This window comes from Pyxicephalus adspersus, chromosome 2, assembly GCF_032062135.1.
Source record: "Pyxicephalus adspersus chromosome 2, UCB_Pads_2.0, whole genome shotgun sequence".
Lineage (NCBI taxonomy): Eukaryota > Metazoa > Chordata > Amphibia > Anura > Pyxicephalidae > Pyxicephalus > Pyxicephalus adspersus.
In genome coordinates this window covers 120,332,280-120,360,036 of record NC_092859.1, presented here as the reverse complement: position 1 = coordinate 120,360,036, position 27,757 = coordinate 120,332,280, and the positions used below count along the sequence as shown (strand labels likewise).

Here is a 27,757-nt window from a genome sequence, read left to right as displayed (position 1 = left end):
TACACAAACATCAAGTGCTTCATTTGGTAAGTGCCAGACCACTCGAGTGACTGAATGGTGGACATCGTAAACAACTGGTAAAGCTACAAATAACAGAGATTTGTCTTTGCAATGACAATTTAACAATAAAAAAAAAATAAGCTCCTTCTCTTTGTCAGAAGCATGCTTTTTGAAAACATGGTCTGGGTTGGCTGGTGCAGGAACAAAATGACAAAACAACAAACTTGTTTCTTAAAATGCCACTGACGTAATACCATCATGTGACTACAATACAGCTGCCCTGCACACACAGCTATTACCACTGTGATGTCACGGAGAGACTACTGGCAGTTTTGTGCCTGCATATTTAGTCAGCATCTTGAAATGCTTGTGATGCCAATACAGGCCAGTTGGTCATTTCAATCTTGCAAAGAATGTAAAGGGATAACAAACTTGCAGCCAAAAGGTGAGTGATAGGTGATGCCCACCTCCTTGAACACCTTTTGGGGAATACCAATGTCACACAAATATATGCGGCCAGACTGCTCGCCAAGTGCCAAAGGAAGTGCCAGCTGCAGAGACCATTTGGCGTGTATGCCCTGCTCCTGGTCAGTTACAGGTGGATCAATGCTTAGTACTGGGGCTCGGTTTTGGTTCGCCCATTCCACCGCGGCTTTGTACCACGGTTGGTCGCGCAAGAAGGCATTTTCCTGGCAGTCCAGGCAGTGAATGACCAAATCTACAGGACAATCTGGCAGATCTGAAAAACAGATAAACAGGAAAACAATTTTAGGAGCATAAATAACAATCATAATATTCATTGCGGTTATCTATTTTGTGCCAAATGTAGAACATCAAAGAAGTTCAGAGTTGCACTTATTTCTGAAAATATGTAATAAATGCCTGCCCCTGGGGAAGGTGAATGGTGTTTTGCATTAGAAATAGTCCTTTTAAATTTTGAATAGCTGAATAAAATGCTCACAAGGAAGCCAGTACATTTGGTATGTACAAATTTTAGGATATTACACAATTTACTAGAATATTTTTTCACATTTTTGTGTGCTTTGTTTTCATAGCTGTGCTTAAAATGCAGATTTATAATTGTCCTCTCTGCTGACAGTTAGTCTCTTAGGGGTGTATTAATAAATTTTTCCCCTGCCAATTGGACCTATATTTGCCCAGAATTGAATTACAAAATGTAGTATTTACTACGGTATTGTGACTGCTGTGCGCTTTGACAATTGGCCACTAGGTGGCAGGATGAGTCATTGTTTTTATCATGCACAGAAAACAAATGTGTAGCAGAAGGATTTGAACAGATGTCAGCTAAAATGACAGAGGAACTTTGATATAACCCCTAGAATTATTGATACAAGCCCTAGAGATGGTATGGACATGAGTGGAGTACAGACTGCTGTATTTACAACCACCAGTAATTAATCATAATTGATATATTAAAATCTTGTAGCTGTAGCATAGCTGCGCTTGAGCTTCAGTACAATTGTGAAGATAGAAAATAATTATCAAATTATTATACAAACCCCCTCCCCATTACCTTTTCCCAATTAATCCCAGTAACAGTTTAAGTACAGAATGAGATATGTACCATGGAAAAAAAATAAAAGCTTGGATTAATCAAGACATGATAATTATTTCAACTTAATTTTCACACCAAAAACCCAGATACAAGTAAAACACATTTGTTCCTATTAGAGAGAAGGCCGTCATGGCGACAACATGGCAAAACTGAACAAAGGAACTAAACCTTTCCTACTCAAAAAAGAGAAAACAGTTTTCATTGCTGTCTGTATCTTTACCGTGGACACAAAAAGATTCAGAAATGCCAATTGTTTCTAACCAATCCCAACTTTTGAGGAAAAACTGCATCCTAAGCTAGAGCTGGTTGTATATTTTTTCAACCACCAGGTGGCAGTACAACACAACCCGCACTGGCTGCAGCAGATCTGTGCTTGCAGGCATGTGTCTTTGTTCGTTATATTACCTGCACATGTGCAGACTTTTTTACTTCTATAACATAGCACTATTAGTCAGATAAGGATTTTGTATAAAAAGTGTAAGGAAATCTTCACTTGGTTCTTTTCCAATAATGGAACACCATTGCTGTTACCTATTAACAAGTAATGGCATGAAATGAATTGAAAAACATCTATAAATTAATTTATTATGTTAATAATTTACCTATAAAGGCACTACAAAAGAAGTTACCTGCCTGTGTGCTGCTTCTTTTAACATGAAAATAGACACAATCATGATCAATAAAAGGAGCACTAAAAATTTGATGTACACCAGTTGACCAGGTCTTATATGTGGGGACTGCATTAGTTACACCAAGACCATTTTTTACAAGCAAAAAAACAAAAATACCTAATGCGAGTCTGAACAGTAACCAACCAATCTTCTATTTCATCTGTAATTTACTAATCCCATCAACCCTCATGTAATGGAGAGATAATAAAGCAGATATGTTTAAAGTACCAGTCTCCCAGGGACACAAATTATGACATTCAAAGGAGTGGAAAATAAAGAAAACCAATGCAGCAACCACATTTAAAGGTCTGATTAACTGAAATATATTATTTTGTTTTTGGGTTTAGATTTAGGAAAATACAGTTGTTTCCCACAACTGATCAGTGGTTTTATTAGGAATCCTGTATTTGCCTGCAAAATTTTTTTGAATCAGGCCGTCATTGCAGAAAAGGGCAGGTAATGTCCCTTCTGCAATTAAGTAATTCTTACCTGCCTGTTGGTTGACAGGGTTAGCCAGCAATCCTGGCTTCAGCTGCCTGTGTGGGAGTTACAACATCCCAGCCTGGCTAATCAAGACTGCCAAAGAACGAAATGTGGAAGAGAAGGAGGGAGAAGATGGCGGCACCCATAATGGAATGGGGAGAGGTGAGTACCAAGGGGTTCAGTCTACCTACAACTGGTTGTCACAGGTAGCACAGAACTTTCTTTGTATACAAGTCAATATGTAGCCTAGCGCAGAAGATACAATTGGTAAAAAGCAAAGATGAGATGTTGCCCACAGAAGCTAGTACATTTTTGCAGGTTAAGAAATAAAAGCAGGTACCTGCCATGGGCAATCAATTTATCTTTTATTCCTCCTGTATGCAGGTAGACCGGAATGATTAGAGACAGTTTATATATGGACTTGTAAGATATACAATGTTTTGTGTTGGTGTATGTAAACAGAGATGGATTACATAAAGCATTCATTGAAATGCTATCAATGGTCAAAACAAGGAGGAGGAAAGAGACACAGAACCAGCAAAATCTGCACACTACATACACAATGCCATGGCTAGACAGATCTACTTTCAAAACAGAAACTGTGTTTTCCATATGTGATGACTTTACAAGGTCATGCTAGAATGGGTTTAGAAATAAAATACATTTTTAGTACACTTACTCAGCCAATTTAATCCCCCCTAATAGACTGTAACAAGGACAGGGCATAAAGAATCACTGCTCTGTTTGGAAGATCAGGTACTGTAAACAAATACAATTTTACATATATTTTGCATGTTAACGTAACTGAAAAAGTTAAGCAACATACACATGTTCAGATGATTCCAACATTGCTCATGTTTCAGTCCTGGAGAATCCATAAAAATCGTAATGCAAGTAAAGGGGGGAGAGCACAGCAGGGTGCCACTCCATCATCATCCCCCACCCCCTCCATGTACATGTGCTGCATGTACAGCACTCGTTCATGCATCTTTCAGTCTTTTGTCATTGAAAAAGTTCATGAAAGATGTGTGCACAAACCCTAAGTTTTTAAATATGCCACGCCAGGGATTGTTCTATATGGGTACTTGTCTGGGAGAACACCATCTCTGACTAATTCCTGCATTATCACTCTGTCACACAGGCTCCTGAAGGAGAGTACAAGAGGCCATTTTTAACCACACACAATACACAGGCATTGCAAACTATCTATAATCCTGATGCAGGAAATGCCATGTACCAAATGATGGAGTGCACACCTGTAGGCAATGATGGAGTGCACACCTGTAGGCATGAGGGGCTGGCTCAGCAGCAAAATGAAAGAGGATGAACAAAAAAAAAAAAAAAAAAGAACCAAGATATATAAATAAATAAAAATTTCCAATGTTTTTACTTTTCTGTGGATATATTATACGATATATAATATTATATATTATAAGTTTACTTCAGCAATCCCAAATATATTACAAGTGTTCCAATTTTTAAAAGCATGATACAGTAGAAACTGTTGCAGAGATCTATGGGGAGACCAAATCTTCTGCTTATTTTCTCTAGTGATTTCTAGCTAATTAAAAAGAGTTGTTGCCATACAAGAATACATGCAACTACAAATCACTGGTGTGATATTAGGTGCAGCAGCTGCACAGAACAAGTTGTAAAAAAGTATAGAAAAGGAGTATTACAACTCCGCTGCTACAAATCTGCTAGTGCAACATGATTCTGGCAACCTGGGGCCGAGTTACACAATCTAACCGTGAACAACTTCTGAACTGTACTGCTGCTTTAGTGAAAGATGAGAAAACCCCACCACATGCCTAAAGTAATACAATCAATGTGTCTTCTTAGGGACAGGAACCCATTAAACAGGAAAACATTTGAGAAGGTATGTAGGGCAGGGATTTCACATCTTACTTCCTGTTTTATTAAGCAGATGTGAATATCTATTGTGGGTGTCATCAGGGAAGGTGTACTAAAATAAATACAACCAAAACCTTGATTTTTATTAACACAACTCTTTATAGCCCAAGAAAATGATATCTCCCCAAAAGTACCTGCAAGGCAGACATGCAACTAACCTAATATGAAACAAATTGTGTCAGGGACGTTGGCGCATGTAAATTACTCACCTTTGACATTGGACACCTGTTTGCCTTCGGTCCGACAGAACAGATTTAGTTCATTAGTAACAGGCTCCAACATTTTAACAAAATTTGGTAAGAAAAGGATAACGTCTACATCGTGATTGGCCAAATGACGGCCGCAGCTAATGCCTTGAGCTCCCTTGATGTGAGGTCCACACAGAAGTGCCACAGTAGGTCGCTGGTGTATGTTTTTAGGATTTAACCTAGAAGTATAAGGATGCAATTGTTAATAGGATAAACTCTACGTCTCAAAGAACACAACTTCTAGCAGGATGCATGTATTATTGTACTCCTTTCTAAAGAAAAGAACTGGCAGTAGAGGTACAGGATCAAAAAGTAAACTTTAATAGTATTCTATATAAGATATCAGTATTACTGCACACAAAAAGTTATCCATCTCAGAAAACATTTCACAGGCACAGTGACTTTTGTGTTCATGCAGTGAGACAGTTAATGATCATTGTAATCTTAAGTCCTGGGAGACTTCAGTGTTTTTCATGCGGTAGCAATGATATCCGGTTTATTCACTCTGAAGACCAACCCACACCTAGTAATTTATCTGTCCTTGTTTATACACACGCAAGGCTTACAAAGCACGACCTTGCTAAATTGATTTACACTCTAGAGAACTCTGCAGAACTGGTATTACAGGAACGGTGCAGGAGAAGGAAGACAGGAGAGCAGAAGATCTGCATTGCGTGTGAAAAGAACATTCCAGGCACACTCGTATCACTTTTACAGTGGGAAATTGAGGCCTGTCTGTAGAACTGGTTTCATTCCTCTTATCTTGCACGTGCTGTTGCCGGGTTCCTAGTTTGATCTGAGTTTTACTGGATCTGGTAATTACAATAATAGGATAGAGACATTTTCTCTGCACTGCTGCCCATCTCTAGCCCGTCACCTATTCTTGTTGACTAAGAAAGCAAAGCAAGATTCAGTAGCCTGAAACTAAACACATTTGTAAGAGGAAAGGCTTAGTAAATCATAATAAAAATCTGGACATTACTAAAATGATTTTTAGTAAGAGTATCTGAACATAAAGAAGTTTTGATAAGCAGATAAATAATAATTTACTCTCACTTCATCATTTCTTGACTACAACCCAGTAGCCATAAAGCTATGCAACTCCTAGGAGGACGATAATACCATCAGGCAGTTGTCATGGTATACACATATTTACTGTTCACAGCCTTTTTCATTGCATACAGAAAGTTTCTATGCATAAACAGTCTTTAGGACTCTTCTTACAAATGACCGGATATTTAAATGGCCTTTATAAGTACAGCTATGCACTGAAGACAATTGTGTTTACCTATATACAGCTCACCTGTTTGGTCCACCAAGCAATGTGAGAGCCATTTGACTGGCACAAACTCCTGACATTTCCAGCCGTTTCTCCACTGTCAGGCCATGCTTCTCAGCCACACTTAACAGCTTCTTGTGCAGGCTGTAAGAAATACTAGGAACCACCAGACCAGAATCTGTAGGGCAAACATAAAAATTGTCAAGAAGACAGAAAGACAAGGAATCTGTGCAACAGCCATGCAGTTTATAGACAGAAATTCCTACAAGTCCCACAAAAAATATAATGTGCAGAACTTTAGAGACGCGGTCTGTTGGGCTAAAGTAGTAACATACTAGTAAAACAAAAAAAAAATTTTTTTTCTTCATGAGTACTTGGGGTAAAACCTATCAGGTCTGCCTTAGGGAGATAAATCATGTCTACTTGTCCTGGTGACTATTGTCTGTAGGACTAAAAAGTCTGGAAAAGTCAACAATTTTATGCTGTCACCAGCACAGCAATAGCGGGGAAAGCTTCTAACTTTGTCCAACTTGTACTAGTGACAGCCTAAAATGGCATTTCCCTCAGGTTGCTATCAATTTCCTTTTGTGTGCACAGGACAAGCAATGTTTAGCGGTCAGCTCTCTCGCCTTTTCATCGCTAGGTCCCAGGTTCGAATCTTGGACAGGACACTATCTGCAAGGAGTTTGAGATATGAGATATAATATATATATATATATACACACACACACACACACACATATACTTGCTACAATGTCAAACCCTTTGTCCACCTGCACAATTCCACAGAGTGGCATGCAGCATAGTGCAGACTATACAACAGGTACCATGCCAGTCGCGTGAAGTCCAGAGTCTCTTGTTCCATCGCACGAAAGTCTAGAAGCTGTGATTAAGAATTGGCATGAAAGCTAAGGCATGCAGCCAAGCATTTCACCTCAAAGAGGCCGCTGGCAACTTCTGGCATCAATGCATCTCCTTCTCACGTTATGTACATGGAACTAAACATTAGCCAAAACTTTACCCTGCCTTTCTGTGACCTCCTGTACCTGCTAGCAGAATATATTTTGGCATAGATCATCATCATATCAATACTTGAACAGAAACCTAATGTGCACTTAAAACTAAAGGATAGATAATTTCCAATATGAACTTTACACCCTTTGGGTATGATTACCTACAACTAAATGGTGATCCACACTTCCAACTGGTTAGGAACTGAGACATTCAAACCAGTCACAGACATGGCTATCCAAGATCCTTGGTCTGGCTGATGTCCACCCTGAAGTAACCCTTGAACAGAGGGGCTTTTCAATGAAAACTCATCTGAAACTAGAATACAGCAAATAACACCTGTTGACTGAAATGTAATTTTCTTTAAATGTTGGCAGAGCCAAGTGACCAAAACATTTTAATAAAAAAAAAAAAAAAAAAAAAAAAAAAAAAAAAAAAAAAATTGCCCAAACTTTAGTAGAAACGTAAACAGATCCAGAAGCTTCAGACACCACTCTTTAGCTAGCTAATGCTAATAAATTCTCATTTTACCTGAATTTAGTATTACATTGTAATATCAATTTAGACAATGACAGTCAGTAAAAAGCATGTTATATGGGTCATAAAGGTAATAGTTTGATGAGCATTGAAATCTAGGATCAATTTTGTAGAGACAAAAAGGCTTTGGGCACCCAAATTTAAGGAAAGGGGACGGATTTTTTTAACGTATATTCATAGAAATCGATTACGTTTGTGGGAAAAAGAACATTCTTCTTGATGTGTTTGATCCAAACCAGAAACAATTAGCACTTCCTACAAAGTCTCAACATCACAATGTGCTGAAAGTGGGAAAATACTGAATAGACTTCCTTGAGTGTTCTGAGCTTTGACACTTTGCAGTGTACATGAATGGAGGATAGCAAGCTGTTAGACAGGTTACTCCAGCTGCACCTGTCTCCACAGCTGTTCCATGGTCACACGCAAAGGCTTCCTCCATTCACACAGGTGCTCATTCATCTGCTCAACACGTTCTTGTACCCTCCTACCTATATTTTCTTAATAGCTTTCAAAGACATCAAAGGGAAAATATATACAGTATGAAAACTGAATCTTCTTGGCAAAAAACTGCTCTTCAAGGATCTAAATCGGAGCATATTTTTTTTATATAAAATTGGAGACAACACCATACCTAGCAATGGTTAAAACATGCTTTGATGGTGGGTCTAGATGACTAAAGCACCTAATTTAAACAAAATATTTTATATTAGAACATGAACATGAAGGAATTAACTCAGGCATGCATTTTTTTTTTCCATAAGGGTATTTTCAAATCTTGAAATGGAACTGCATGAAAAACGGTTTCATGTTGTGTTATAATAAAGAGGAAATGAACACCCTCAAAAAATAAATAAATAGAAAATGAAGAGAGAGACAAACCCCCTCTTATATTACTGCCTTGGGCTACCTACACACGTTAGATCTTTCACAATCCTTTCCAATGACAAAAGACTGAAAGATGCATAAACAAGTGCTGATCTCTGGAGAGGGGAAGGGGGAGAATGAGTGAGCAGCACCCCCATCTCCTTCACCTTCATTACTGACGCTCATGGATCCGCTGGGGCGGATCAATGAAGAACATTGGGCGGCCGCTGAACACACGCCAGATTCTTGTCCGATACCAGCCCTGAAATTATATTCTCAGGAGAATCATCTGGCGTATATACGTAGCCTTAAGGTGCGTACACACTTCCAATTTTTATCGTTCCAATCGAATGACGAACGATCGATTGGGCAAAAAATCGTTCGTAAAAAAGTAACCAACGACGCCGACGAACGGTCGTTCGTGTGTACGGTCGTTCGTTGATCGTCCATGTTCAGAGCATGCGTGATGAACGAACGTCCGTTCACATAGTTCCTCTATCGCTTAAACGATCGTATCTAGTGTGTGTGCAATATCTACGAACGATCGTGTCGTTACCTCTATGTGCAGGATCGGTGCTATACGATCGTTCATATATATCGTGCAGGAACGTTCGTCGTTCGTTTTCCGACGATAATAATTGGAAGTGTGTAGGTAGCTTTACACTACCTCTGTGATACACAAGGGTACACTGAGCACATATCATTTTGCACAGACCTGGTATCTAACATTTTCAGTGCTTATAAGCGCTCCTTGTTAAAAAACAATGGTTACTAGCATTCATTCAGTACACAGTTTAGAATACTGAAAAAGCAGTTTATTTTATTTGTCTTGCCCAGAGTACACATTCATTAAGTACTTTAATCAAGGAAATATCTTAATGCTTCTTTAGCAATACACATAATAACAACAAATACTATGTAATTATATTTAATAACAAATTTCAGTGTTCCTGTCCTAACACCTTGCGTGCCACATAGCACTATCCCACTGGCACGCTCTCTCTATATGAAGGCAACTTCCAGGAACTGGCAGGCAAGGCAATTAACCCCTTTTGCTTCTTGGGAGATGAGCCAGCTCTTAGCACACAATCCAATAAGGAAGGAGACGGTGGAGGAGAAAGTCCTGTCACGCAATGAGGCAGAATCTACAGCTAATGTTTAGACTTTTAATTACTGGGTGACATGTGTGCAATTGGAGAGGAAACGCCTCCTGCTTCACACACGCAAGGCACCGCTCGTCACACCACTCCTTTAGTAATAAGGGATGTTATGTAAACTTTGCACTGGGGAAAAAGAGAGCACAGACCACTAGGGGAAAGGAGACGGGGAGATGGGAAGCATTTGAAAGCAAACAAAATCAAATTAAAAAAAACTGGGGAATGGGGGTGAAGTGAGCAAATCCAGGCACCGTGTTTCTTTGGGCAGGCCGTACCACAGCCAAACTGAAGCAGCTTTTGATAGGGAGCTGGGGGGGGTGGGTTTGGCTGCTGAGGAAGCCAAGCAATTAAAGAGGCCTACATAAGAGGAGGGAGGGGTGTTGTTTGCAAAGTTTTACTATGAGATTTTACAGCTGCTAGTGAAGTCAGGCAGATATCGATTAAGTACCATTCTTAACACGCAACAGGCATGCAAAGGAATCATTTACACTGTGGGAAGGGGTAAGGGTCACTTGGTATGTACACAACACAACAGTAACCTATTTTCTGCCTGCAACGCTCATGTTTAATTAGAAGCTTTATGTTACAAAAGACAATCCCAGCACACAACTCTCATGCTGCTTAATACAAACACACGACATGTTAAAACGCAGACTCCTTCAGTACAATCATTTGGCAGTGCGGACAGAAATCTTGCCAGATTACAGGAAAGAAAAACACAATCTACCGGACGATATCAGATAAAAAAGACATAGTAATGACATTTAGGATTTCACAATTAGACACATTAGTTTAAAACTGCCATATATGATATTTTACCTATTTAAATGATGTTTTAGGTCTAATAATGTTCACTTTTAGTCACAAAATGCTAAAACCTCCATCTGGTTTATGGGGTACAAGTAGCCATCACGCCTGAAGTTGCAAAGCCTTTACTGGGGCATTAAAGTAGAACTAAAGTTCCTCTCTGAAAACTGTCGATCAGGCAGGTGTTTATTGCAGAAAGGATGCATACACACGCGCAACGACAAAAGACATACAGCGCCGTTCTGCTCTATGGAGAGGGAAGGGGGGAGAAAGATGGAGCAGCACCCAGGCACCCAGCTGTGCCCTCTCCCCTTCACTTTCATTATGATCGTTCCATCACCTGTCGCCAGATTCTCATCCGATATCAGCCCTGAGGTGTTTATCATACGAGAATCATCTGGCATGAGTACGTAGCCAAACAGACAGGTGATGTCCCTTCCGCAATAACTATTCTTACCTCTCTGATCGCCACCAAGCTGTCAAATTCTGCTGGACTGTGCATGCGTATCTCGGCACTTGTTGCCAAGATAACCAGCAATCCCAGCTGAACTTCTGCACACCTTTCAAAACCACATCACATCTATAAAGATCAAGCAACAAAGCAGACTGACAGTGTTGTTTGCACTTTCTGGGACCAGCAGTCAGCTGGGGCTACCAGTTTGACATTTTCTGGTTTTAAATTGAGGAAATCTTTATTGTAAGCAAGCAAAGGTTTACATTAAAACTAAACAGTGTGTAAACTAATTGTACAAAAGGATCAGCGTACACCTCCTTTGGCTAAAATTCCTTAACCAGTACTACCTGGAACCCTTAATAAACACCCAACAATGAAAAGCGTAGTGCCTAAAGGCAGGTCCCTGCATTTCTTACAGATAGTATGCACAGGTAGATAGTGACACATAAAATCATTACTTGCAAATCTATTTCAAGGTGATATCTGAAAGTTCTGGCACAGGAGATCCAGCTGCAAGAGATGTGCAAACCAATTGTGCCAGAAGCTATATCCTGCTAATATAAGAACCATTTTACCAACCAAAGGAATTTCATATTATTCCAATCATGAGAACTTCGCACACAGCCAGCCTGCCGACCTGGCTCTTGCCTACTGCACCTAGGCACAGTTGGGTAATCACCTTGCTGCGAAGGGGCAGCAACAAACGGATAACATCTCTCAGGCCTCCTAAGTTATCAAGCCAATGCGCTTGCGGCACAACTGATTTGCTTTTAATAATGCCCTAACCTCTCCCAGCTGACCTGCTGCTGATCAGGGGATTACAAGCGGTTGCAATGAAGTCAAATTAAAGGGCTTACATTAACTGTATTTAAAAATACATTCATGATCTATTCACACTATTTTATTCACTGATGCACATTGTTTATTCATTTGGAATTGGACCGGAATGGAGAGAGACTCAAACACACGAACGTGGAATTATTTTTAGGGTAATGTTGAGTACTGTGACAGACTATTCAATTGATTGTTGTAGTGCCCTGTAACATGGTACATATATGCTCACTTACAACAGGTAACTTTTTCTTTTAGGGTCTCCTGCAACACGTCAAATTTCCAATTATGTCTGGCAATGGTTGAAGACTGAAGGATGGCCATACTGTCTATTGTGTGTTATTTTTTCTGTAGCATATTGAATATATGCAGAACCTTGGTGATTTTAGAGGCAATATACTTGTCAGTTTAAAACGTTTACAATGATGAAGGGAGTCTAGTATATGTTCCAGTTCTCTTACCTGTACAGTATTCCTTTCCACCAGAATGTGGAACAACAATCCTTCTATATACTATTGGCTCAGACTCAAGTATGTTCTCATCATGTCTGTAATTTGGGGGCCTTTCACTAGGTGTACCTCGTGACCTAGCTCCTCCTCCTCCTCCTCCCCCTCGCTTTTCATGGGTGTCTATCTCCTCAAATACAGCTGCTTTATCAAAAAGAGCAAGATTTCCCTCAAAATCGAAATCTGTGTCTGGAATCTCATCCAAATCCTCTCCAAAGCATTCATCATCTCTAGCTTTAAGCTGCCCATTTTTGGTGCCGTTCTTCTTGGGGGTCACTTGGTTGGGATATCGGCTGCTTGAAGACCCTGCATTAAAGAAAAAGAACAGCATTTTATTCTAGAAAATAAAGTTAAAGGGCACAGGCAAGAGATAACACTTATAGACAAGAGGGGAATAGACAAAAGAGGGGAATACTACACCAAATCAGTAAAGGAACGGATTTGGTATTGCAGTGTTTCATTAGAACATTAACAATACCCAACAACAAGTTGCTGCCGTGAGACTCTACCATTAGCACAGGAGATCCTTAAGACAAAATGTTTATTTAAATTAAATGACAGAATGTCTGCTTACACACCGTGTTCACTTCTCTATTTATTTTACACAGATCTGGTAATGCATATCACAGCACCAAGCTCTAACCAGTGTCCTTAGGGGACCTGTGGTAAGTAAGGTCGTAGTACGAGTCACACTATGTGCTCTGAAATCACAAAGCAAACATTCACTTAATAAGACATTTCCAAAGTAGCCTACCGCCAGGATGCAATAGTAAGCTGTACCATGAACCTAAATGGGGTTTTTCATCTGTATATTCACCAACAAATGTATCTATTCAAAGGCTTATGACAACTACTAAGCAGCCAAAGTGTTGCGTATTTGCTAAGCATCTAAAGTGTGGACAACTGTCAATTTCAGTCAAAAGTGATGCCGAAACTTCAAAACAGAATTTCGACCTAGAAAATATTTATCACACTACTATTCAGGTCTGTTCCTGAAAATGCAACATTTCCTAAAGCTACGTACACACTTCCAATTATTATCGTTGGTAAACGAACGACCCTGCACGATATCTGCGAACGATCGTATAGCACCGATCCTGTACATACAGATAACGACACGATCGTTCGTAGATATTGTACACACAATAGATGCGATCGTTTGAACGATACAGGAAGTTACGTGCACCACAGGAACGTTCGTTCATCACACATGCTCAGACTATGGACGATCAATGAACGATCGTACACACGAACGATGGTCAACGATCGTCGTCCAATCCGATCCGCCGGTCATTCATTTCCAACGACTTTCCTCATTCGTCGGCGTCGTTGGTTACTTTTTTTACGAACGATTTTTGCCCAATCGATCATTCGTCGTTCATTTTGAACGATAAAAATTGGAAGTGTGTACGCAGCTTTACAGTTATGCTTATCTGACAGCCACTAGCCTGGAACAAGAAGGCAGTTACCTGTTCAAACTCAACTAGCAACATACTACAAAAGCATGGAACTTGGAAGTACTGAAAGTAGCATTTTCAAGTGGTCAGCACTGGTTTCCACTGAAGGAATCCATCCATGAGGTGAATAGTCATTGTGTAGGTCAAATTTACAAAAAGTGCCTCAGTGTCTACAGGCCACAATATAATCATGTGGGTTGCTGTTGCTAACGTCTCCCTTTGAGACTGCTAGATCCCTGGCCATCATGCTGCTGCTTTGACCTCAAATTGCTAATTTGCAGGAATTCCTAGTTACAGTATGCTTACTCCACATGAATTAAAAGTAATAAAGCCAGACAAGGCAGGGCAACTAATGTTTTTAAATGCAAGCCAGCGCTATTTTTTTTCACAACAGGTATTATTTACTAAAAATGAACAATTGTTTAAACCATTGTGTTGTATTCACTAGTGACTAAAACCATTTCATCACACAGAAAATCTGGATTCAACCATTTGAGTGATCTCTTACAATTTTAACTAAACGTTATGTCATAACAAGGATAGTAGATTTGTGAACTGACAGACTACCCACAGCCTCAAAATATTTACTCAGCATGTATAAGGTACAGATCCCTCATTTGCATTAAGACCAGAAACACACCTTTGTGTTTTTGCCTGCTGTGCTCTCTTCTAAAATTGGAAAACCATGATACACTCACAGATTAGTTTACCAAGTAAACCTTGCTAGTCCTGGATCGGACAACGTTTGCCATCAGAACTGCGGTTATTCTTTGTGGCAAAGGTTCAACATTGTGGAAAACAATTCTTAGGAATATTGTTCCTAATTGACATGAAAATGTTAAGCATTTGAAGCAGATTTGTTGGCAGCACATTCACAATGTGAATCCCCAATTCCACCACTTCCCAGGGGTCCTCTGTTGGATTGAGATCTGGTGACTGTGGAATCCAAGTAACGTGAACTCGGTGTCATGTTCAAGAAACCAGTTTGAGATGATTCGAGCTTTGGAACATGGTGTGTTATCCTGCTGGAAGTAGCCATCAGAAAGATGGTATGGGCACGGTCAAGGAATGGACATAGTCAGCTATAAAACTAAAATGGCATTTAAACAATACTGAGTTGGTACTAAGGGGCCCAACGTATGCCAATAAAATATTCTCCACACCATTATACCACCAGCCTGAACAACTGATACAGAGCAGGATGGTTCCATCTTTTTATGTTACTCACGCAAAATTATGACCCTCTAATTTCAACCGCACAGAAGAAATTGAGACTCACTAGATCAGGCAACATTTTTCAGTGTCTAATTTTGGGAATCCAAGGCCTGAGCCTGAGGTGTCTGGTTATAGTGACAGGAGAGGCACCCAGTATGGTTTCCAGCTGCTGTATCCTATCTATTCCAAGGTGTTAAACATTCATAGATGCTCTTCTTCATAACAAGTGGTTATTTGAGTTACTGTTGCTTGTCAACTCAATCTATTCTTCTCTGAACCCTGGCACAAACACCATTTTTTGCCAAGAGAACTTCTACTCTTCAAGTTTTTTTTTTTTTTGGGGGGGGGGGGCATTCTTGTTACACCTGAGATGATTGTGCATGAAAATACCAGCAGACCAGCCTGCCTGGCATCCAAAAACCATGACACAAGTCACTTAAATCAACTTTATTACTCAATATGATGCTGGGTTTAAACTTAAGCTGGTCATCTTAACAATGTCTACATGCATAAATGCACTGAGCTGCTGCTATGTGACTGGCTAATTCGAGATTTGTGTAGCAGTTGAACAATTGTACCTAATAAAAGTGTCTGGTGAGCGGGTTTATTAAAATGTACACATACAGTCAAAACGCTTTTAAGCTTAAATCAAATTGACGGTCTTCAGGTGGTTGCCAACCTGCCAGTTTTTCTCTGTAGAGAGTGCAGTGGCCATGGTTACTCGTGGTTAGGAAGTGGTAACAATTTCACTTCAGAACATTTGTGTAAACCAAGTCTTACTGTGCAAAAGTTGAATAAGGTAATATTTCCTATTCCATGCGTTATCAAACAACGCATAATCATGTACACCAGCTTGCCAGCCACTTGAATGCAGTGCACAGTAAGACTTGGTTTACACAAATGGTCTGAAGTGAAATGGTTACCACTTCCTTTTGTAATTTTATATTAAAAACACCCTCTACTAGAAAACTGATCACAAAATAAGCAAGATAAGCAATCTTTACATAATGTCTCTACTTTACCAAACAAGCCTAATGCAGCTTTTTATTCAAACATCTCAGTGCCTATCAAAAAATAGTACATATACTTTCACATTAGGAACATGCTTTATTTGCTATACATTGCAAAAAAATATATACATTATGAATTGCTTATGAATCCACAGTTCCTATTTTTATACCCAGCAGAGCTTTCTTTAAAGCTGGTACAATCTACACATTGATCTCAGAGAAAGCATAGTGCTGTTTAACTTCTGAGTGACGGTATACATGTTCTAAGCTTACAATCTGTTCTCATCTCGTGCTGAGGAAGGAACTCCCACCTCCTGGGGGATAAACTGCAGAACTGTACCTCCGTGACAGTGTGTGAGTTGGAAAGCAGCGCACGCATTGAGACATGAACTCTTTCAACCCTAGACTAGGCTATGTTTAATACAACTGTGCACGTGTAGCGCTTAATAAGCATTATTCTCTGACAGAAATAGCAATTCATTAAATCCCTAACGAATCACTATAGACATGTAGGAAACGATCCTTCAGCCTCAAATACCCTAAAATCCCTTATTAGGCAAGAGGAATGATTTTAAAAAACAGACAGAGGAACACCACCAAATTAAAACCCAATTTTCATGTATATTGAACATTAAAACCATGAGAATGTTAAAGAAGCAGCTTGAAAACACCTTTTAAAATTTTCAAATGTTTCTAAACACAGACTCACAGACATTTTCTTAACTATCCTATTACCTTTATGTTATTAACTAAGAATTATTACTAGAAAATTAAAAAAATATTTTACATTGTTTTGTTTTGTTTTAATGCACCTGGAACTAGACTCATTTCTCTTAACTCTCCCCATCAGTGCCAACACCTTTGCCTGGTCTAGATACACCCAGGCTGAAGGACTGAAGAAACTCTGGAGTTCATTTTTTTTTTTTTTTTTGGTACTAAGGCATGCAGAGATGTCACCAAGTTATGCATACGTAGCTAATTACACATTGTGAAGACAGCAGGTAACTTTGTTTTACTGCAATTAGAGACATAACATGTTCCTTACCAATATATATGGTAACAATAGAAAATGCTGGGAAAAATAAATACATTTATTAGCAGGATTTATCCCTGCAAAAGACGAAAGGTTGAACATACTATATGCCAGAGTGGTAAGTATTTTCTGCCTTTACATGCTGTAATTTATTTATTTATTTATTTATTTTTTTTTAATATAGCAACATGATCACATTAAGGAACACAGTGCAGCAACTTTCCTACCAAATACACAAATTACAGCAACACATCTTAGAAGTGAACACATCTCACTCAATTCTCTTTTTGTGAGCACATTTGCATGCACCAGAGCCCAATTAGCTCCTAGTGTTGTTCTTTCTCCCAGTTCGTGTAAAAGGGGCTGAAGTCAACACAGCTCCAGGTACTTCAACTATTTAAAAGTTGAATCTGAATATAAAAGTTCCTGTATGAAGTTTTTTAGGATATAAATGACAGCCTTGGTATCCATCCTCTATGCTCAGTGGGAAAAATAACTGGATCTTTGGGAACAGATTTAGGCACGGTTAACATTTAGTACTCTCTCTCTAGAATTTTTTTAAGCTGGATGGGAAGACAGTAGGAAGGTGGTGGCACCACCTTTTTAATATTGAATCCATACGTTTTAGTAACCCCCAAAAACAGATGAATGATTACTGTAACATGCTCGGTGGTCTTCTGGTTAAAAGGGACTGAGAAGAACACTAATCATGTAAAACTCTGTGTTCTTTTTACAAAGGTGATCATTTATTAAAAACACAGTCCAATTGTCTAAAACAGATTTTAAACGTTTATAATTCAGGTGCTTCACACCACTACATACACGTGGTTTTCAATGATAATACATTTCATCACACCTTAATCAACATTTATGCTACTTGACTACATGCACGTATGTAGTATACTTACATAACAAGGGTACAGCCAAGGGTTGACTTGGCGATAATCCCAAGAAGATAAGAGTACTAGATAATTATTGGGATTCAATGAAAAGTCATATTTTCCAATACCTTTGATAACCCTCTTTTACAAAAAGTGCAATCTTAGAACTGTGAAAAATAATGAGACATAAGAGCTAAACATGCCTTTTTATTTTTTCTTAGAGCCATATGCAGGCAGATCATTTGTCAAATATCATGCATTATCACATCTTTAAATGTTTGTCCAGTGTCAAAGAAGATAATTGTTTTATAGAACAGCGTTTTTGTTTTCATGCTTGCACACTCAATGCTCCTTTGAATTATTGTGCATTCAAAATTAGAGTCCCTTCCAAATTTTTCCTGGCATTCTGAAACAATGTTACTGACAGATGCTATAGACTCTTTGCAGCAATTCTCTAACCTATTATACAACAGCTAAATCACGCATGTGTGTAACAACAATTCTTTTATTACTTTTACCTAGTGTTGCAGAAATGCAACCAACAGACTGTAAAATACTGCGGTTTCATTTGCACTGAAATATTAGAAAAGTGTTTATAAAAAGGCTTAAAACGGGTGGTAAAAAAGAGGGTGGGGCAACAATGCATTTAGAGCTCCCAGTCATTTAGCCCTTCTTCCCACCACTCCTCCACTGCTTCGCCTTCAAATCCCTCCACAGTTCTTGTCCCACTTACCTTTTTACCCTGGTGGAAAAATACTCCTCTAGCTGCTCTCTTCACTCCTCCAATGATCTACTAATGACTTACTCACTCATAACCTCATCACACGCACGGCTCCAAGCCTTTTCCAGAGCTGCCCCAACTCTCTGGAATTGTCTACCTTGTCCTATTCAGCTTGCTCCTACTTTCTGCTCATATAAAGGAGCACTCAAAACCGATCTTTTCAAACTTGCCTACCCGTCTTCTTCCGTCTCTTAAAACCCTCATTACTTCCTACAACTCCATATCTCCCCTCCTACTGTGTGTTACTTCCCCCACTTCCTAGATTGTAAGCTCTTCTAGGCAGGGTCCTCTCCTCCTGTGTCACTGTCTGTCATTTGCAACCCCTATTTAATGTACAGCGTTGTGTAATATGTTGGTGCTATATACATCCTGTATAATAATAATAATCCAGAAAGCCCTATAATGTTGTCAGCTTCCCCCCTATACGTTGTTCCAACTTCTAATGCCACACCCCTGTTATGCCAACATCTTTATATTATGCCCCAACTGTATTGTGACCCAACTTTTCAGTAACCGCCTAACAGCTGGGGTGGTGCGCTTGGCTAAAAGGGACAGAGGAGAACAATGGGACAGAATACAAAAAAGTTGTACACTCATTGCCCACAACAAGCATTCATGCTGCACAAATTGCATTCAAATATTACAAAATATCTGCATATGTTCAAATAAACCAAGTTAAACATAATTTTAGACAAATAATTCCTCAAAACCCTGAATTTTTTTTTTCTAGCTGGCATCTAATTTTCTAAACTACTAGAATACCTGTTCCATCTGTTTCCTGGCATCTCCCCAAAGTGAGTCCGAAGCATTTAGGAGGTGCTGACAGCAAATGGTAGGCAGAAAGCAAGTAAAAAAGCAAATAAAAATTAATTACTTTGAAATTAAAGGCACCAATTGATACTCAAAGCAATCCAGCCATAAACAGTAATACCACATTGTTCGCCTCCTTCAGAAAATAATAGTTGAATGGCTATTATGCTCACCCATCAAGTTTTTTTTTTTTTTTTTTATTTCCGTCAGTCACGGACACAGAAAAGCATGCAGCACAGAAACATCTTGATTTAAAGTCTAACTCCTGTTCCATGTCCTTCCACTCTGGCGGCCCCAAACGTACTAAAAATATTCATATACATATTTTTGCAGATGTCTTCTAGCTGGCTACATGTTATGCAATGACTTCTGAGGTCTCTTTTGCAACATGACAATGCACCCCCAAAATTGTGGTTCTATGATGCTCTACAGTGAAAATGGGTATCATTCAACCTGGTAAAAGCACAACACTGCACCATAAAGCAGTAAGTTTATGGGCGATAGAAGATAAATACTGCAGCAGAAGCTGCATTCCATTGTCATAACTGCTAAGCTTTTGGTTTAAAACCAATACTGTCACTGTCCTAGCATTTCTGGGAAACTTTAGTTTAACATCAGATTAGTTTTAAAACAGGAGAAATTGACAGATGTGCGGCTTGTGTTTTCATTAAGAGTTAAAAGATGACAGCATCTATACGTCTATAATAACAGTTTTCTTTTTTGACATGGGAAAAATAATATTTAAATCATAACAAACTCTAACAACATTATTGCTGTCAGAGTAGTTCCAAGTTCAAATTAATGAAAACTTGTCAAGGTGTGGACACCATTAGCACGTCATTAAAATGAAGGGTGGGTGGTGGTAGAATGCGGTGGTAGAATGCTAAAAACAAATCTGTTCTACCTCTCTTTCTGTTGTAACAAAAGGGAGTGTTACAGCATCTGCAATGTTTTATTGTTGTCTGTGTTCCCTTTTATATGTTTATTGCACTGGTGATCAGACAAAGTCTAAATATAAATCCATCATTTTAAGTTGTCCTCTGAGCATAAGGGGCGGGGAAGAGGAAATCTTGCAATGGTAACACCTATGGGGGAAATTTTGTTCCATGGACACGAAGTGAAAAAAATTTTTCCTAATGGTACACAGATAGCAAAAAATATTCGTGTGGGGATTTACCCTTTCACAGCCTGTCAGAAACATTTTTTTTTTTTTTTTTTTTTTTTTTTTTTTTTTACTGTTAATGCAATTTAGGTAGTTGTAAAAAAAAAAAAAAAAAAAAATTGAAAAAAAATTAAAAAAAATTTGATGTGTTAAATCAGGCGTAGAAGAGTTAGCCCAGTACATGTTTGTCATTTAATATTCAAAGGAGCGAGAGATAACAAAATGTAATGCATGTATTAAACATTTTTATTAGGGTTGGAAAATATGTAACAAAATAAAAAATACAGCTGTGCACATCATCTGCCGTTGTTTTGTCTGGCTATTAATGCTGGCCACAGCCCAGTGTCTACGTAAAGCATACAATATCTGTCTATTTTCAAAATAAGAACAGAGGCTGGGATTCTGGTCTAAAGGGTTAATTAAAACTACTGATTACAAGGTTAGTAAATTTAAATGAAAAGTTTGGTGCTCTCGAAAATAAGCCAATATATTTCCAAAAAGGGGTCATTATAAAGAGCACACTTATATTTAGAATTGGAAAAAGAAGAAACAAGGAGAATTATGTTTTTCCTTGGTTACAGACTTCTAATGTCACTTTGGACAGTGCAAAGTAAGAATGAGAACTGCAAAATTCCTACTTGCAATCAATGGGCTGCAGTTTTCTTTCCTCGGATCTTGGTAAATCTTACTTTTTTTTTTTTTTTATAACTGATTACTGAGAAAGGGAATTTAAAAGACACCAGTCCCAACAAAAACATTTGGGATGCGACCAAGGACCACCTTCTGTAAATCATACATTCATGGCTGTTTCTGGCTTTTTGACCCGAGTGATTTAAAAAAGTGGGCCTAACTAAAGTAGTAATTCCAAATCTTATATGGGGGGTAGGAACGTCAACAGTTTACAAATACTTAATGCCAATGCATCCGAATTACTTCAAGAAATTCTAGATATAATCAGTAATGGCAGAAGTGAAAAAAATAGGATAAAAATCCCAAAGTCTTTGCAAAAGTTTAAATACAGGACAGCACAGCTGGGACTGGCTGATCAAGTAAATTGTTATAGAAACACAATCAATTTGACTGCCTAACAACTCCTAAGCAGGGGTGCAAATTGCACTGATTTAAAGAGTAGGGAGCAAATTAATGGGAAATGTTTTTAGGAGAAAATTATCACCCTACACATTGATCATGAACACAGGAAAATAGAAATTAGTTCCTAAGCATGTGGTTCCTCATATCTGGATTTTAAGCTCCAGATATCTTCCATTCCAAGTAGAAGCTGCAGAGCCCTAAATTGCCAGTAGGGCAGCAACCACCCAGTATTATTGTTCACATAATTCTAGTTCGTTCCTGATCCTTGGGCATCATTCAGTAATCTTTTAAGAGGCAGCAATTGAATAGAAGCCTGTACTGACCCTTTTAATGTAAACATGGATAAAAGGAAACAAAGCTTTCAGTAGCGAAAGAACAAATTGGTCAGCATAAAATGGTTGCTGCAAAATGCCTCATTTGAGAACCTCAGAAAACTTTCCACGAATGTATATTTTGAATAGTACAGAAATGTCAACATTTTATAATGTGAATAATTCATCAAAATATATTAAAACAAGATTTGCAAAATGAAAATTATTTGCATTGTATTGTATTTGGATTCAGCCAGGCAAAACAGATATAATATCTAATCTGTCCTAAAATTTAAAGGAAAAAAAACTATACTTTTGATGTAATAATTAGCTAAACCTGGTCCCATGATCGTCATACTTACAAGAGTTGTGTCTTCGACGAAAGTTTTTAGGCTGATTCAGACCTTCAGTTTGCCTGTCCACATAACTTTTAGAGCATGGCTGTGGGGATGTTCCAGCAGGATCATTAGCTCTCCCATCTGTTCTCTGGGGGATGTTCTGTGCACTGCTGACCTCTGGTCTTTGTTTACCTGTACCATTCTGATGGCTGGCAGGTACACAACTTGTATTTGTGTGCTCAGGAGGCTGACTATTTGTTTGTCTCCTTCCTTGCTCAGGAAATTCCAAAATCTTTAAATCAATAATGTCTCCTGCCCTAAGAATGAATACATTCTCTTTGTTACTATTTTTGAAACAGTTCAGTAAATGATATACATACATACACATTTAGATGCATATAAAAGCTTACATGTAAAAGTTATACTACACCAAACACTTGACTTTTATGGTTATCTATGGCCCCAATTCTATTTACAAAGTAATTCCAAACTAGGAGCACTAACATATCTTGAGTGTGGAAGGACATCATGATAATGAAGAGTTGTTTCTGTCCATGTGCAATAAACAGAATGGAAAAGTAATGGTTTAATATAAGTCTCATTTTCTTGGGCAACTCAAATACAGCATATGATGGAACAATGATAAAGATCACAAAAACTTCCTTCACAGACAAAACTGTTTATTTTTTTCATTCAATTAAAATGATTCCCATTCCATTTGGAACTTCTCAAAATTATTGTTTCTTTATTTTGGGTTTTGCAGTTTAAACATATAAACCCGATGATCCCCCTTTAATGCACTGCTTGTTCTGCTTCTCTCTCAGGAAAAACAAAGGAGAGGAACATTACTGACTGGCTCTTCCATTACTTCACACTTGATATTTCATATACCTATCAGTAGACATCATAAGGCTATATACAATCATAAGGAAAAAAGTACATCTCCTTTCAATTCTAATATTCTAAAATTAGTAATAACTAATCTCAGGTGTAAAACAACACATAACAGATTCCACCATGTCATTTAACAAAAGTCAACAACAGAATTGAGTTGCCATGTGTGAAAAACTATGTACATTCCATGATTAGGTAGCTTGTACTTTTGTAGCTATTGTTTAAGTAATCCTTTTCTGTAAAACCCATCAGTCTCTCACATCATTGTGGAAAAATTTTGGTCCACTCTTCTTGAGACAAAACATGACAAACATGTTGAGATCTGGACTTTGACTGAGAAATTGCAGCATCTTGATACATTTCTTTTTTAGGTGTTCTATTGTAGATTTGCTGGTGAGCTAGGAATCATTGTCCTGTTGCATGACCCAATTTTGGCCATGCTTTAAGCTGTCACACAGATAGCCTCACCATTTGACTTTAGAATACAGGTGCTCATAGGTAACTCAATGACTGCAAGGTGCCCAGGTAGCATAAATGCAAAACAAGCTCAAAACTCTTCAACCGCCATGATTGACAATTTGTATGAAGCGTTTGTGCCGATATGCTGTGTTTGGTTTTTACCAAGTGAGCCACTGTACATTATGGTCTAACATCCCCACTTTGGTCTCATCTGTCCAAGAGACATTGGCCCCGATTTCTTAAAGCTCCCCAAGACTGGAGGATAGACTATTATGGGAGAACCAGCGTGATCCAGAAGACCTGGAATAGGTCTGGTCTAGGATTGAAAACATTTGCCAACTAACAGTAAATTACACACAGTGTAATCTGTCATGTGTTGTAGTTTACCTGATGTTGCATTTACCTAATTTTAGGACCTACTAAGGACCAGCCTTTTTTTCCTTATGTCTTGATATGCAAAACCTTGGCAGTAAAAGATAATGTACTTTCTTTTTCTCATGTACCAATATTTGGTCATGGACTGGCTACAGAATGGGTGAAAATTGCTTTACTGCACTGAAAAATATTTGCTGTTGCAGTTTTTAGTACAAACATTTAGTTTAAAGCAATGTGTCAAAACCACTACAGAGCAGCAAGCATATTAGAATTTGAAAAAATAAAGTTGGCCAAGTTAGATTAACAAAATGCAACCCCTACATTATAAACAAAGTGGACACAAAGCATTTTTTAGGTATATGATATATTATTCTGCTCACCTGAATGTAACTTCTGGAACAAGGCACTTCACGCCATTGTGGAAAGGTTGTGTAAGTGATATAGTCTGATTGAGTTGGTCAACAGCAGATACCCGGCCTTGATACACACCCAGAGTGTCTCCACAATTAATGGACACGGTGCTACCCAGCCAGTTTGCAGCCATAATATAATCCGTTGTCTATGATTGTTTGACTATAGCTGTAAAAAAAAAAAAAAAAAAAAAGGAAAAAAAAGCATATGAGTTAGCAGTGCATATTATGTTGGAGCTATATATGTTCATTTTTATTATTAACCACCCAGCTGTTAAACCCGACCTTGGTTCGGGGTAAAAACACTTGCAAAAAGTGTTAAACCCGAACTTTTCTCAGGTGGTTAAACAAACTTTATATTGCAATCAGATTGTCGTACATTGTATACATACAACATTGTATACATACAACTGTAAGAATATACTCACCCGGTCCCCGCAGCTCCTCCGGACACGTCTTCTCTCTTCCTTCTTCCCCCGGCGAGTGCAGATTTTTTTAAAGATTTTTTTTTTATGTTTTTTAAAAAAAAATTTTATTATTACATTTATAAAATTTTGGACATATTCTGGTGAGTTATGCGGTAATTTGTTGTAATTCGGTGAATTATAAGTAATTATTGAGTAATTCGGTGAATTATAGCCTACAATCAAAAATAAATTTCCATGCAAAGAATGTAACACTTTTTGCCTGGAAGTTTGGAAAGAATTAGAATACCCGGCGTTCGCGTACGCGTCCCTCGGCGATTCCTGATGATGTCCATGCGCGCGCCCGTCGATGGGGGTCGTAGTGGGAAATTCAAATATTTTGTATTGGATTCAATACAAAGTCCTGTATCCAATCCAATACAAAATAATACAAAATATATTTATGTGGTTTTGTCTATAGGTATGTGACCACACTAGGGAGGTGTTTTAGAAAAATATATTACTATACAGTATACCAAATTATTGCATTTTCAGTATTTTTGATTTATTTATGTATTCTTGTTTAAGCTGATTTTTGTGTTTTTTTTTTTTATTAAAAGTAATTTTTTTTTTTACATGATTGTGCGTTTCAAACTTTTTTTATATTCATGATATCTACCAGACCCTTGTTCGGACATTTTTCTGTAAGTTACAGGCCTACAATTAAAAAAAAAATTTCATGAAAAACAGTGTACCGTTTTGGTACAGAAATCCAGACATCAGTGAAACGCCCAGGAGGTTAATAATAATAATAATAGCCAACAAATGAAACGCTATAATCATATCAAAAAAAAAAAAAAAAAAAAGGATGAGACAATGTCAAATAAATAACAGCAACTCGTCAAGCCCCAAAAATGTGAGCTCCTGAGGCAAACAAAAACCTATAAATATATGATACAATAAAACCTTTACAGCTCATCAGTTTTTATAGGTTAACTAGTTATAAATGATGGCTCTAGAATTATGTAACTTGTTCTAGGTGTATGTATACCCAATACCAGGTCACATAGGTGCATTTAACTGAATAAGCAATCTTTTTTTTCTACAAAACTTATATGATTGTACAAACTCTATCAAGTACCACTGTTAATTTACCTTGTCTCAGACCCTCCACAACCTTTTCCTTCCCTAAATTACAACCCCACATCGAAATGGAAATGTTAGCATCAACTATAATGCATCAAGAGTTCATATGTTGATTTTCCACTGACTCAAACAATAATTCCTCCCATTGATACCAACAATGGACTGAAAGCACTATTCCTTCCAATGACACCGTGTTAACTCCTTCCACCCACACCCATGACAGGCGCTTGTTCCCCCCCCCCTCCCACACTGCAGGGCTGCTGTTCCCTCCCACTGCCACCATTGCATTGCTCTACTTGACCACTCAATCTGGGTCATTTTCTACATCCACCAGCTAGTCCCCCCCCCTTTAGTCTAAAGGAAAGTAAACTGCCTTTTACAGGTAGTCCCCGAGTTAAGGACATCCAACATACAGATGCCTCCTAGATACAAGCGGGGCTTCCCTGCTTGCTCTGTGCAGAACGGAGGCTTAAAGGGGAGAGGGGGCGGTTTGCATGACTTGCAGAAGAAATATTTTACTAAACAGAGCTGAGGTTGTGGGTAATCCTAGCCCCCTAAGATTACCCACAACCTTAGCTATGTTTAGTAAAATATCCAACATATAGACGCCTCTTTTGGCAACCTCTTGTAACTCTTTAATGACCAAGACAAGTTCTGCAGTTGTTTCTATTTGCATGTCAAAGCACAAATTACTACAGAAGGTAATGAATATCTAGGCTTCATAAAGATTTTTTTTTTTTGCTTTGTTTGTGATTAACTCACAGTGAGGATTTTATACAGTAACTGACACCACGCTGCCTAATAATATGTGAGACAAACATCTGTCGGAATTGTATTTATTAAATAATGTATCTGTTCCGACTTACATACAAATTCAACTTAAGAACAAACCTACAGCCCCTATCTCTTATGTAACCCAGGAACTACCTGTAGTTGGGAAGTTTGGTGGCCCCAAGTTAGAAAATCTCCACTAGGAAGGAAGAAAGCAATCTCCCTAATGCAGACACACTACTTATTGAAATGACTCACTTCCCATCCTCAGGACACACAATATAAGAAGCCTGACTATGAATTTACAATTCTTCCTTCCGTTTAAAAGTTGAAAAACTTCTGTCTTGACTATTACAAACATTTCAGATAAGCTTTATTATGGCTGAATATCCAAATACAATAATATTAGATTAAACAGTAAATGAGTGCACTGCCTCGTGTTACATACACACATGCAAGAGCACCACAAGAGAGCACATGAATATACTCCGCCCCCAAGCTTTATACACAGATATCACTGTCCATGTGCTGCACTGCCACAGAAATGCCGCACAATACGACACTGATCTCACACTACAACAGTATAGACTAGAAAACACCAACAAGACACCCACCTCAAAACATCTAGAATTCTCCAACCACAACTTCCGCTTGCAGACGCGCTTAATATGACGTAACTACCGGTTTTTTATGGTAATGATGGGTGTTGCTATGGAGATAAGCATGGCGTTTACTATTCCCTACGTACACGCTTGTTTCCGTAAGCGTTCCTGCAGCCAGTCCTACGTACTGCGCATGTGCAGCTCTGGGCAGCGTGTGTTTCTGAACCCTCTATGGAGGTGTTAATGATGCTGCTTTCCCAGTTTTGTA

General features: G+C 38.4%; 1 protein-coding gene across 2 annotated transcripts; it reads right to left on the bottom strand.

The window, feature by feature from the left end:
* EDC3 (enhancer of mRNA decapping 3) lies at nucleotides 1–27,582 on the bottom strand. 2 transcript variants are annotated; one of them, XM_072402194.1, is made up of 8 exons: nucleotides 27,502–27,582; nucleotides 24,537–24,735; nucleotides 22,453–22,745; nucleotides 19,478–19,534; nucleotides 12,294–12,644; nucleotides 6,196–6,349; nucleotides 4,854–5,071; nucleotides 1–739 (listed from the first exon to the last, which is right to left on the bottom strand). In XM_072402194.1, the coding sequence occupies exons 2-8, from the start codon at nucleotides 24,698–24,700 to the stop codon at nucleotides 399–401; spliced, it is 1,578 nt and encodes a 525-aa protein (XP_072258295.1). In that variant the 5' UTR covers nucleotides 24,701–24,735; nucleotides 27,502–27,582; the 3' UTR covers nucleotides 1–398. The 2 variants fall into 2 exon arrangements, with proteins under 2 accessions (XP_072258295.1, XP_072258296.1); XM_072402195.1 differs by lacking the exon at nucleotides 19,478–19,534.
* Nucleotides 27,583–27,757: the final 175 nt, after the last annotated feature.